General features: G+C 39.8%; 1 protein-coding gene across 16 annotated transcripts in view; it reads right to left on the reverse strand.

The window, feature by feature from the left end:
* Nucleotides 1–7,072: 7,072 nt before the first annotated feature.
* CHL1 (cell adhesion molecule L1 like) overlaps nucleotides 7,073–14,429 on the reverse strand; it is a 365,024-nt gene continuing 357,667 nt past the window's right edge. For all 16 annotated transcript variants that reach the window (XM_061618586.1, XM_061618580.1, XM_061618578.1 and 13 more), the window contains one exon: nucleotides 7,073–12,327. In XM_061618586.1, the coding sequence (XP_061474570.1) occupies nucleotides 12,111–12,327 (217 nt within the window). In that variant the 3' untranslated portion in view covers nucleotides 7,073–12,110. The remainder of the gene's footprint in view (nucleotides 12,328–14,429) is intronic.

Consider the following 14,429-nt stretch of genomic DNA (forward strand, 5'->3'; position numbering starts at 1 on the left):
TTGCTACTTAGAGGAATATAAATGCTCAGAATGATAAGTACCTGAGCTTGATTTCTGCACATAAAGTAATCATTTCATGAAAGCACTTCTTAACAGATACTGGGTAGGTACTTTAATTGTTTAAGAAATGGCCATAAAAAATAACTGTCTCTAAAGCTTTCAGGAGTTAGTCAACATGTGTCCAACCATCTGCAGAGAAGGAGTGCAGTGCTCTTTGCCGTGAAGGAAATGGTGCCACAAGTAGTGCCAAGAGCAATTAGTGGGCACTTGTGGGCCATGCAATCTTGTGTAAGCCCACAGAGACCCAAAATGTTCAAATGAGTTGGGAGGAAAGAATTACTCTTTCCAGTGAAGGTCACTTCCGCAAAACTATATTGTTTCAAAAGAATGGGGAATGCTTGCCTCACCATATTTCATTTTTTAAATGTTTTTTTAGTTTGTAAATTTAACAATAAAAGCAAAAAGACAGAAATAAATTAAAATCAAATAAATAAAAATATTGAAACTACAAAAAAATTAAAGAAAAATAATAATGTATGAATACTGCTAATAATAACAATAAACCACCAACAGTTTACATTTCGAATACCATACCCATCAATACATGCATCTTGAGTTGAGCATATATAAATTAATATAAGCTTTCTAGATATCTAAATAGGTATCCACATGAAATTGACATCTATATGAAGTATGTGCAGATATAGCCAGGGCAGTGAGGTCTCCAGTCCATTCCGTAATAGATGGTGGGTATTTATCCTTCCAGGCTCAAAATATGAGTCTCTTAGCAACCATAATGGCTCACAAAGTCCTAGTGTTAACCCCTATAATTACTGGAGCATAATTTAAGAGCCCATGAACTGCAAATATCAAGGACTGCTTCCTGATCAGAATGAAGTTTCAAGGGTTTCTGCTGATCTGTAAAGCCAGCATTGGTTTCCCAGAGTTAAAAACAACAGCACGCCTTGAGAGATCCCCAATACTACTTTCATGACAACTGCAAACATTGGTTCTCCTACAAAACTTCCATCTCTCTCTCTCTCTCTCTCTCACACACACACACACACACACACACACACACACACACACACACACACACACACACACACAGAGAGAGAGAGAGAGAGAGAGAGAGAGAAACTAGCCCCAGATCTTTTCCATAATGAATTTCACAGTGCAAGGAAATGGAGACTGTTATTATCCTCTTCAAGAGTGGTGGCCTCAGGTTCCTGAAAGCTCTGGGGGATCTTCTAGAGGAGAAAGCTGACTATCCTGTTCAAGTGAGATGAGATGGGCACTTGACACAATCACTCCTGAGTGTCCTCTTCAGTGTGCAGAGACCAGAGTCAAGCCAGACAAAGACAAGAGTGAAAGTGGCACAAATTTCACTCCAAAGCCAACAGAACATTGGTTAGTACACATAATTGTGCCTACCATACTGTAGCGTGGGTGGTAAAGTAAGTGCATTGTGTAGCTTGCATTGCACCCTCTAGTGGCCAGCATGTTGAGCTATTTCTGATGGTTGTTGACTCCCATTGTGGGGGAGGGGCCTCTGGAATGCTCAAGGACCCACTATGACCACTGCACACTTTGAGGCCAATGTGTATTAATGACACATCAGCCTCTTCAAACAGATATTAAATAGCATTGGGAACAAGATGATGGTCCCCTGCAGCACCACACAGCACACTTGACAGGGGGCTGAGAGGTATATGCCCACTTGACTGCTTCAAGTGGAACTAGCTTCTGAGGAACTAGCACTTTTACTAGTATCCATAATGTTTGCTCCACACTTGCAACAAATCAGTCATTCAGGGTGGCAGCCCCTACAATTTGGAATTCACTTCATTGTGTTGCTTTTGGCATCTACTAAAACCTTTTTTAAGGAAGCCTTCCCTGACATGTAAGTTTAACCTGTATTTTATTGTGTGTGTGTGTGTATAAGATTATATTTTGGGCGAAAAATGGGACTACTTTTTAAGATCTGATTTTATTGATGATTTTCATGTATATTTTATGTAAACCTCTTAGAGGTTATGATAATTAAGCAGTATGTAAATCTTGTTTAATAAATACAGTAATATCAGCCAGTGATTCATGGGGGTTAGCAATTAGCTAACAAAAGTCTTATCCACCAGGATGACACTTCTCTTGCAATATATTTAGCTCCAAAACAGCATTGGACAGAAAAGGTTAGAAAATTCTGAGGATCTTCAGAAGTCTGTCAGGGGTTTTCTAATGGATGACAAGGTTCCTAGAAGGAAAAGGAGTATCCTTACTTCATTACTGACCTTTCCCTTTGATGTAAGGTCATAGGAGAGGGTCAGATTTAGGCATACTCTCAATTTATGCACTGTGGCCAAACAGCTCTGGACATATGTGAACTAGGGGTGACCACTCCAGAATCCCTGCAATGCACAGGACATCTGTGGCAGACAAGCAGAGCTTCCATGACAAACAATATACACATATGTTCTTCCCCATACATTATAATTATCATCTGAGGCTCTGTCCCAGATCCCTTGACCTTGCAAGGCACAGTTGATGGCAACCAGGGCTAAAGTATTATCTGTGGTGACATGCACCCTGTGAACAATACTGTGACTTGGTCTCCCCAGCGAAACAACAAGGCTGCAATCCCAGACCTCCTTATGGGGATTAAGCCACATTGAGTTCAATGGGATTTACTTCTGATGAGAGGCATATAAGATCATGCTGTATTGGTGCAATCATGTTCATGTGTACTCAGAAGCAAATGCCATTGGGTTCCATGGGACTCTCTTCTCTCTAGGTGTATATGGGTCACATTGCTGCTTGAATATTTCCCTCCCAGCTTTAATTTCGCTGCCCTGCTAGGGTAAATAAACTCTCATCTCTGGTTGGTTCAACTTGTTTTTCAAGCTGATTTCTGGATACTAGACAGCTTGACAAGTTAGAGCTGAATCCCTTTTTTCTTATAATCAAGATAATAAGCCCTAAAAATTGATAGATTTCACCACAATGGAAAAATACCCATTAATTGTTGACATAATTGAGTCTTTACAGAGTAATTGCATGCAATTATCATCTCCCTGCTGTCAGATTTATTTTGACTGCATTGCCCAGGAATTACAGACACAAACCTTAATTATTGGTTCAATTAACTTTAAAGCATCTTGTCTTTTGCTTCAAGAGATGCTTTAGCTTCCTAGGCAGTCGGCAAATTTACCAAGAACATGGCCCAGTGATTCGCATGCTCTTGCGCTGCTTCATGAATTTCAGTTTAGCCTAATTATTTGATAGCCCAAGTCAGGGCTTAGAAAGGCATTGTTGGAAGCCATTATTTTGCTGTTTCGACTTTCCATTCACAGCTTTTCTATTTTCTCTCCTTGCAAGTAAAAAATGCCAGCAGAGACCTAAGGGGCTGACATTTTCTACCCTTTTGTGAAACTGACATATAATCCATCATGTGATCACTGGTCCACTTCTCCACAGCGATGTGAACATGACACCCTTCAGGTTGTTTTAGAAGATGTGCATGTGTGTGCAGTGGGAGAAGCTTCATAAGATAACAAAGAATTATAATCCTCCACTGTGTAACTGGATCACATCTTCCAATAATCTGGGACTAGATTTAAAGGAAAAAGCATGAGAAAGTACCCACCCTCCATACATCTGGAATCTTTACAGATAAAATAGATTACACAACAAGCTAACTTCCTACCCACAGAGGTGTATTTAGCAGCTTCATTGTACAGCTTTCACCATATACTGAAGGTACACCTCTTAGGATATTTTGTCTTGTGGGACCTACCTCTTTTGCTGAATGTATATAGTTCTCTTCCATTTTGACTGGCTTTATATATCTTATAATGGTAATGGTTTTGTCTTCATAATTACATATTTTACTGTTGTAACCTGCTCTGAGACCTTATGGTGAAGGGTGGGTAAGAAATCTTATTAAATAAACAAACAAACAAATAACTGCCTCCCCTTTTGTGTTACGTACAGCTTGTAGGGCTCAGCAGACATAACTCCCTCCCAAGAAATCTCACTTTCATTTTCGGTTTAAAATGGTTCCTTTCCCCAGCAACTTTTCAGCACTGAACATTTTGAATGATGCTATCTCATCTTGAACAAACTCTTGAACATGTTGAATTGTTCATATTATACTGTACTATATCAATTGTTTATTCATTCAAAGATTCATAACTGACCCTTCATCACTACAGAGTGCCAAAGATTCCCCACACCTGGCCTACGTTAAAGTAGGCATAGCTGCATAGGCAACACTGGTATTATTATGGAGCCCTGCACAGTCCAAAGTTACATTGTAGATTTCTGGTATGTTTCAAGTTATTAAAGTTGTGGCCCTAGTTAACACAATGATAAGGCTATCCACACATGAGGGATGGTGCAGGACCTTGTCCTACACCCTTTTGTGCCCCTTCATCAGAGCTGTGCCAAGACCTCATTGTCACTTACTCCAACATTTTAGACAAGGGTCGACTTGGATCCCCTTGCCGGGAAAGTAAGGAAGAGAACACCTTTTCTTGTTCTGAGGCCCTTTGTCTGGATCTTATGATTCCAGATTACACTTCTCAGCTAAATGGATTTCACCTTGCATTCCTGCCTTCATTTCTCCTCATCTTCCAGTTTCAGTAAGTCATGGAGCATATGATATTACCATGAATCTGAACTTCTGTATCTGAAGGTGGCAATAGCATCTTTATTCTCAGCCCAGTGGAGCACATGATTGTGAGTTTTTTCCACCCCATTATGACACTGGAAAAAGTATCATTCTCATTATATGTGGGATATGAATAGTAATGGCAATATTTCGAATGCCCTTGAGACCTCCCTGAAAGGTTAATATCTGTCAAGGTGCATTTGTATTTGCACTGATGGTTCAGTCTCTGTGTGTGTTTAGTTCATGCAGGTAAAGATGTTGAAAATGTCAAATGCACACTGTCATCAGGAGATTTGCTCTAATAGAAAGAATTGGTTGATAGCACAGATGAATGGGTTGATAACACAAGTAAGAAGAATGTTGCAAGCAAAATGGTGACTGAGCTGAAGGTGCCAACTGTTGTAAATTGAATGGAAGCATCTTCTCATCCATTTCCCATCAATCCAAAAAAATTACAGCTCAGTTCGCCATTCACAACTGCCTGCTTGCCAGATTTTACATATTGTTTCCATCTGCACGTTGCCTGTTATTTACTGGTGGTAAAATGTTTTACTTGCTTTGATTTGGGGACATAATCTAAGGGTCTTGTGAAATACCCCCTACCAATTCACTGCCACTTTCATATATATACGGTGAATTTGGAAGGGGGAGAATCTCACCAATATTTCCAAGAAGTCAAAATGCCCTTCCAGGAGAGCTTACCATTAGCAATGGCATCTTTCTACTTCTAAAAATCTTCTTTTGCTGCTCCCACAGGTGGGGGCAACAGCAGGGCTCCTCTACCGGGAGCTTGGCTGTACTTTTTCCATCTCAGATTGTCCTCGATGTAGCATTGTTTCAGGTCATTGTGAAAACAAAAAATGGCAGTTTCCGCCCCCCAATATTCCCCATATGCACATCGATAGCCCCAAGTTACAACTGTTTTCAGCTGTCTTAAGTGGGCTGTGGGGACACAAAGTTTGAGAACCCTTGATCTGTTAACTGCATTCTATTCCACGTGTGTAATGATCCCAATATCCTTCTTAAATTGCAGTTCCCAGAACTGAGTGCAACACTCCAGGCGAGTCTGTAAGAATATAAGAAGAGCCCTGCTAGATCAGACCACCCATCTTTATGCTCTTTATTTTTACGCTCTTTATTTTTAATTTTTTTATCTTTTGAGTCCTTTTAGTATCACCCCCATATATCTATGCATATATATATACATGCCTGTCTATCTGTATATATATGCATATTGTATTTTATGTATTTTAATTGTACTATATATATTTTACTTTACTGTAATGTTTTGTGATTTTATTGTGTATAATTTTATTATGGTATGTGTGTGATTTTATTGTAAGTCGCCCTGAGTTCCCTACTGTAGGGTAGAAGGGCAGTATAGAAATATTTTAAATAAATAAATAAATAGTCCCATATTCTCTTCTCAAGGTTGATAACCAGATGCCTATGGGAAGACCACAAGCAGAGCAATACCATTACTTTTCACAATATGGACATTATACTTCTCATTGATGCAACTTAGCATGTCATTTGTCTTTTTTGCCATTGCATCACCCTGCGGTGTCCTACAGATATTGGGTAGTTGAAGTCTCCCATAACTGTAGTTGTATCCAACAAAGATGTCCCGTAGTGCAAGGACTCTCATTTGCACAACAGGACTTCCTCTCCCTCTCCTCATGCCATCCCTCCAATCTATTCTGGGGTTTTCTGCAATCCTCTGGAGCAAGTACAAAGGGAGTTGGGAGAGAGAGATGAAGTCCCATTGCACAGATACCCTTGCACTAACGGGATGACTTCATTGGAGATAACCCTATGTTCATCCTTTTTGAAAAATTGGTAATCTCATCTGGAAATGTATCATCCAAGTCTTCTGCCTGGCAGTTTGTAGCAGATACCCACAATGATATTATTTCCTTCTCTTTTTATTTTTATACAAATGCTCTTGACTAATCCCTATTAAAGCATATTTGCCTTCTTGTATTAAGAGTCTGAGTTCATCTTATGCTCATACTCTGTGCACTGTATAGTACAGCCTTCCCATCATCTCTGACCATTCACCGTGCTTGCTTGGGCTGATGGAAATTGTAGTCCAAAATATTTGGAGAGCACCAGTTTGGAGAAATCTGGTATCCAGATTAGGGATGTTCACAGCCCCCCTGATCCATCTCATACTGCTATTATGTGGTGGTACAACAAGATGTATCTGGCCACAGACATTCACAGATACAATTACTAGCCTCTAGAACTCCTCTAAAGAAGTGCTGAGATCCTGTAAACAAAGCTACATCACTCTCATATTTATGTATTAAGAGGGTACCAAAATATTCTTGATCCCATTTTAGGATTTTGAAGATTACATCAAGTCAAACTTTTATTAGCAAAGTTGAAATTCATGTAGAATGAAAATATTTTTTTTAAACCATACATATACATAGGCATGATACAAACAGCAACTACAATACAAACACATTTTTCTAAGCCTTAATAAATTTCCACTAACGTTGATTTCAAAAAGTAACAGTATGAACCTAGTACTTATGTCCCAATCTTTTTCCAAGAAGAATTTTTTGTTTTGTTTTTTGTTTCTTAAAAAGTCTATGCTTTGGCTCTGACCAATCCTGTGCAAAAGCTGAAAAATTACAAATTTGGAGATTTGAGGTGAATAAGGATGGTATTGTCATGTAAACATTTTAAGATTTTGAATGGCAGATTTACAGTGTAATCCTGTGCTTACTCTGAAAAAGATCCCACATTTGCCATGCCCGGGGCTGGCACCTTGCACATAATGAGAATTCTGCGAGGGGAATTGCAGTGTGTGAATTTGTGCTCCTTGGCTCTGTCCCCTCTGTCACATTCCTACTGCTTGCCTCTATCACTGTCCATGGGTTGGAGGGGCAAATTTGGCTGTGGGGAGCCTGCTCTACACATGGAGTTTTACCAAACAATTTAGAATCCAGATCTGCAGCCCCCATGGTTTATTTGTAAATATACCCATGATTTCTCACTATTAAAAAATCCCACTCATCTTGAACTCCCTGAACATCTGCCCATGGGGTTGCACCCAGCAGATCGTGTAACCTATATCATGTAGTTCAGGCTATCCACTGCTGAAATTATCCCTCCAACATGTGGGGGTTGGCTTGATGGAGCCGAACAATGTGGGCAGGGCAAATGAGCGTGTCCCTACTTTCCCTCTCATGTGCATCTGTGTGTGTGTGTGTGTGTGTGTGTGTGTGTGTGTGTGTAAGTGTAAATGCCTGAACAGGGCTTATGTTCAAGAGAGCTTACTCCCAGGAAAGTCTGCACAGGTTTGCATCCTCGGAGGTTAAAAACTTCTATTCTGACTGAAACAAATCATTGTTTTTAAGAGCTTGTTCTTTTGCCAGGTTAATGGAAATTTTATAACCATGACAAGAATGATTCCTCCTGCGTTTTGGGCAATTTCCCCACAACAATGAGGCAATATCCCATGCAAAAGAGCTCCAAAACTATTTCTGTGTTCAAAATCCTCAAAATAGCTACTACAGTATATAATCTCACGGATATGATTGGGACCACTCCGTTATTGAAATGCTTTCAGTACAATCTTTATAAATATAATCAAACAAAGAAGAGTTTGTTATATCTTGTCTTCCAGCAAGGGCGAGTAGCTTATGATGGGTTGTTACGTTGCATTATTCATATCATTTGAAACCCTTTAAACCATGTCAAGTCTCACTTTGTAATCTTAGACCAATTCTCATGCTGCTTTTGCCATGGTAAAGTCTCCATGAGATCATTTTTTTACAATGTTAATTTAGCATGCAAATATATTGTCCAAATGTGCTGTTCAAGTCATCTGATAATCGGTGGTGGCAGTAAGACAGTAGTTTAAATACCAGCTATCACATTTCCCCCCCAGGTTTTCCCTTGCTGTTCCTGGCTGTGGCTGAGTATAATCTGGTTTACCTTGACAATTCTCCATAGTTTCCAAATCTGGAGACAGTTTGGGGGAACCAAATGAAGAAAAGAAGCTTCCAGGTATGAACCAGCCCTTTCACACAAGCTTTTTATAAAAAAAAATCTAAGCATACAATGTCAGTTTATCAGCTCAGCATATAAAGTGGCAAATATTTAATATTCCTGGAGTTTTATAGCTCCAAATGCATAGAGAGGCTCAACATAACCTCTGCTTTTAAGATGATACATTAACACTATTGTCATCTCAAATTCACAGTTAAAGGGGAAAAAGAACAGGACATGCCTGCTAAAATCAAAACACGTATCCTGGCTTGAACAATTAAGCTCATAGTGGAAAACATTAATAATTATTTTTTATAACATCTGTCTCTCAAAAGAACAATGTAACCATTTACTTGTGCAGAAATTTTCAGAAGTTTCAATGTTTTTTAAAAGAAGTGTTCAAAAAGTGTTACTGGAAAGATAATAACAGGCAGCTTTTTTAAAAAAATAATAAATCTCACATTGTTCATTAATATTCAGCTAACACATATTTAACAAAATGCAGATGTTAAACATTTCCATTGTGCAGTTTCTTTTGTCATTTTGTGATTTTTTAAGCTTTGACGTGTCACATTATTTATTTTTATTTTATTTTTTAGATTTATATCCCGCCCTTCCTCCCAGTAGGAGGTTTATATCTTCTGAAGGAAAAAATGGAATAGATAAAAGCACTCATATGAGAAATGGGAAACAAGAGGAATATTGTGGTTGCACCATAAAGCATTTTTAAAAGTTGGATACATACTGTCATTAATTGATGGTCAACAAGATACCAAATGCCTTAGCAGGGCTTTTGTTTTGCCCTTAGCAGGTTTTTGTTCTCACTTTGGGAGGCCAACCTTGCACTTTGAGTACTAGAGAAGTGAAGGTGTCACAAGCTATTTTCCACTTGTAGGAGCTTATGCCATTGTGTGCCATGAAGCACAAGGAACACTTTGCATCCATTCTGCTCTTTAGCCGTTCTACAGAAGGCACATTAGACTTTGGCTGAGATTCTTCCTCCACGGTGTGTGCACAAAGAAGGAAGGCATTGCTGCCTCTGCATACCAAGTTCAAATTTTGCTGTTTTCCAAAATACCACAGAAAGGCTAAAAATAAGTTTCTTTACTCTGTTCCAGATATCAGCTGATAAACAATAACACATGGCCAGTCCTAATGGCACAGTATTCCCAGTCAGCTGTGGACCAGGCCAGAAGCACTGCATGTGTGAACTGGTGTAAGAGCCTAAATTATCTGTCATAAACCCTGGCCCAAAATGCTCTAAAAGCAACTGAGATTGCAGCATAGTCAGTAGGGATCATTTTTGCACTAGGCTGAAGCCCTTTGAGGACACCAAGATTCCAAGCCCTACTGACAGTCAATGGAGCCAGCTCCCAACCCAATCAGTGTTTGTTAAATGGTATCCATAATCACCTCAAAAGAGAACCAAAGTAGCATAATATTTGTACATGCTCAGAATAAAAAAAATGCATGCACCATATTGAACAGTATGAATATTTAAATACCTACCAAATAATATGGAATAAGGCTGAGTCACAAACAAATCATGTTCACAACAAAATGCTGAGATATCTCACCCTGGCATAATTTTTCATGCAACAACCTCTGATATCACTGTAATTACCATGGTTGCATGTGTATATCACTCACTGGACTATTTTTAGCTCTGGGTAACAGCTGTTTTACATGCCCAAAAGAAATAACTCTGCTGGGACTAAATCATCATCATCATCATCATCATACATAAAATACTTTTTTCAGTAACGACATTTGCTTTGATTCAACACAATGCAAGTTGAGCCTCCAATGAATTTTAAAATATTCACGGCTGGGGGATTTGGAAGAAACATTTTTTTAAACAGGAGTGGGGGGGGGAATTCAACACGGCAGAAATGTTTCTCAACATGTTTGTATGGGAAATGAATCTCATTCATATAAACTACACTTTACAGGAGATTCTCAGTTGCTACTCAGCTCTGTAGTACTGTGCTACCATTGTGTCTTGCTGCAAAGCCAATCACAAAACAACAACAACAACAACAACAACACCCAACTACTGTGGCTTGCCCCAGTTGTATCAATATAAACATAATATGTACAAGAATTCACAAAAAGGTATGTGGACATACAAATATACAGATAGGGTACTGCTGATAAACCCATTTCGCCTCTAACGACAGCACTTTGCTTAAAATAGATGCTGGGTGCGGTGGGGTGGGAAGGATCTTTTCCTGCTTGAGCTGACTGCAACTCAATCACTCTGAATCAGCCATATGCTTTCCACAACCAGAAGCTGTTACAGTTGATTGCATAAAGAAAGAGTGCCAGCTAGTGGTCAGAAAAGAGAGATTTTAACCAAATGCTTCAGAAAGTTTGAAACCATCTTCTTGACAGAAGGTAGATCATGCTGCATTTCTAATCCCCTGCCATTGACACAGAATACAAATTCTATAATCAATGGGGAAGAGTTCTTTAGGACATTAAATAATAAAGAGTATGGAATGCATCCATTAAGAAATTTTACTATGTAGGGTTTTAGCACAAGGTATTTTGTTGATTTCTCTGAGTCTGGTCCCTGTAAATACTGGGGTTATGAAATTATTAGGAAATGGGGTTTAACAGAAAAATACAGAAGGAGGAAGATCTAATTTAAGGACCAATCCTATTCGCTACAGTGTGCCAAAAAAGTATTCGAAATATAGTACACAAGTAACAGAGTACATTGAACTGGAGTTGTTCTGGATACAAGTTGTCAGACTGGTACCATGGGTCAGTGTTAGCACATGAGCAACAGCCACCTCTGGCAGTTGGAATACATTGGTTTAGCAAGAGTTACTGTGCAGCACAGAACTGAACAGCACAGAGGGTGTAGCCCAGACAGGACTGGCAGTGGTTTGCTTGGATAGCATCCTAAAGACATTGGCCAACATGGGGTCACCCATGCCAGCACCATCCTACACATCTAAGAATTGGTAGTCACCTATTAAAATGTGTTTACAGCTGGGAGGAAGCACTTCAGGACAGCTATGACCCACTATCCAAACCAAAGATGCCATGGTAACCGTTAGTGTAAGCTGTTTTGAGTGCTGCTGCAGCAGCCACACATACATATATAGGACTGGATTGTAAGAAACATAGAAGGTATCAGATCCCTATGTACATATATAACACTGAAGTAGCCATGGTTTTGGTCAGACTGAGTGCCATATGTCTTACCAAATTGTAGGTCTGAGTCATATTTTAATTAAATGAAAACATCTGTGTCTTGAGGAAGAAGAGTCTCAAAAAGCAGCTGTCTAAGTCAACCGCCCATTTCTATATAGGCTGGAAGTTGAGGTCTTGAACTTTTTGGCAGCCTATATCTGACCTGTATGATATTTGATGACTGGTAAAAGATAAATATGGTGATTTGAAATGAACCATTCATGCTAATATTTTATGCATGGAGCGGAAAGGTTGCTGTAGAACTCCCAATACTTTCAATTGATGCTTTTTCCTTACAGCCTGTGTAAGCTCCAATAAAGGAACCATCTTCATTGAACATTCTGTGGTCCCCGTCTCCGTAATCCACCAGACTATCAGCACTTTCTGCACCTTTGATGTCCATGTTAAGAGACCGCAGGCTTCCTTTGAGTGGCTTTTCATCACTGTCACTGAAAAAGGAGAAATACTGATGAGAAGCGCATACATATGTTTTACCACATGGCCACATCAGGGAAAGAGTGACTGGGAGAACTATTTGGAGCAAGAACTCACAGGTAGGGATAAATGAATCAGTGTTGGTTTCTCTCAATTTCAGTTAAGTTCAGCTTGTGCCATTTCCACATCAGTTTGCATTGGGGAGTTTTTAAGAAAATTTTTTTTTGCAGATTTCTCTCCCACACCTATTCACATGTGGGCAATATTCATTTCAAAGCTGGGCACTCCAATTGAAAACAGATTTATTTACAATGAAGTCCCCGTGGTTTCAGTGCAGTTTATTGTTTAAACCATGGTGGGGTGAGGGTGGTGACTGTTTTAACTCTCACCATAGGACAGGAATGGAACATCCAGGGGGCCACAGGGTTTCCATCTCTCCCATCGGATATAGAAAGCTACCTTATACAGCATCAGGCCATTGGGCCATTTAACTCAGGATTGTTTACATACTAATTGGCAGCAGCTCTTCAGGGCTTCTGGCAGAGGACTCTTCCAGCCCTACCTGGAGATGCCAGGATCAAACCTGGGACCCTCTGCATACAAATCAGGTGCTCTGCCACTCAGCTACTATCCCTCCTATTATTTAGTTCTTTAAAGTATGTACTACGGATGGGATCCTCATGCTGCAGTCAATCCAACTGCATTTCCAACAGACTGAAAGGGGGTATCTTTCCATTTCCATTCCTTTCTGCACTAGTTTACTTTTACCATTCCAATTTTTTTTCCTCCTGAGAAATATCAATATTTAGATTATTTCTGACAAAGGGGGAAAAAAGGCTTTCTCTGTGGTGGCCAGTACCAGCCTCCCAATCCTGCCCCTTCACCACTTCTCTTCCTTACCTGAAATGTCTCTCTCTTGCCAACACCCCCACCCCCACCCATTTATTTATTTAGTTGTATTTATATACTGCCCCATAGCCGAAGCTCTCTGGGCGGTTTACAGTAACTAAAAACATTAAAACAAATATACAAATTTAAAACACATCTTTTAAAAACAATTTAAAACACAATTTAAAAATTTAAAACAATTTAAAAACACATGCTAAAATGCCTGGGAGAAGAGGAAAACACGGAAAACAACAGATGCCTGTGCGCCCGTCTGTCTGGCCAGTTTCAACTTAGCAATGCAGAGTCAGGCCAGTCAATTTCTCCTCCTCCTTCATCTACACCCTTTCTGCCCGCCCCCTCAGCACAGTACAGTAAGTGTGTGTTTTGGTGTGCTTGTGTGTAAAAGCAACTGCTGTGCTGGAAGAAAAACAGCTGCCATGATCACACTTTGATGAAGCTTTTATGTACACACACACACACACACACACACACACACACAGGGAAAGGCAGACAGAGTGATAAAAGGAGCCTCAAATTAATCTTGGAGTGGAAATCCTCTTTCCCCCTCTCTCCCTCCTTTACACCCAAACAGTCTTTCCTGTATTCCTTCCTTCCTTTCCCCTCCCTCCCTTCCCTTTCTCTCTAACTCTGGGCAGAAACTGATTAAATGCACTGCACACTCCAGCCCAAAACAAACCTTTTCCTGTCCTATAAAATGATCGATCTATGCCCCTTTCCCCCACTCAGCACAAGAAGGGTGTCAAAACAGCATCCCCCTCCTCCTCCTCCCCCCTCCTCCTCCATTCAGAATCGTATTTGATCTCCTCCCCCCACTCTGGAAGGAGAGAGCAAATAGCATGTAGTTTCAGTTAGTAACTGGGATCCCCTTCTAGTTCCATTGCTCTGGAACAATGCCAAGATCTTTGGAGGTGTCTTCTACTTTCTCTCTCTCTCCTTGTTCCCTGTCTGTCCCACTGCAGACTCGACAAATGTCAATTAACAGATTGCACCAACCCCCTCTGTCTGCCCTATACACTCCTAAGTGAACGGGAATACACATTTCAAGAGCAGATATAGAAAGTTAAGGGCGATAAACGTTAACATTATCAATTATTTCAAAGGTGGTTTTTTTGTTTTTTTTAAAAGAATCAGAAAACAGCCATGGAGAACTGCAACTTCTAAATCTTCTCCGCAAATATAGAGAATATCAGAAAAAATGGATAATTAG

The sequence above is a fragment of the Rhineura floridana genome, chromosome 3, assembly GCF_030035675.1.
Source record: "Rhineura floridana isolate rRhiFlo1 chromosome 3, rRhiFlo1.hap2, whole genome shotgun sequence".
In the NCBI taxonomy this organism is placed as follows: domain Eukaryota; kingdom Metazoa; phylum Chordata; class Lepidosauria; order Squamata; family Rhineuridae; genus Rhineura; species Rhineura floridana.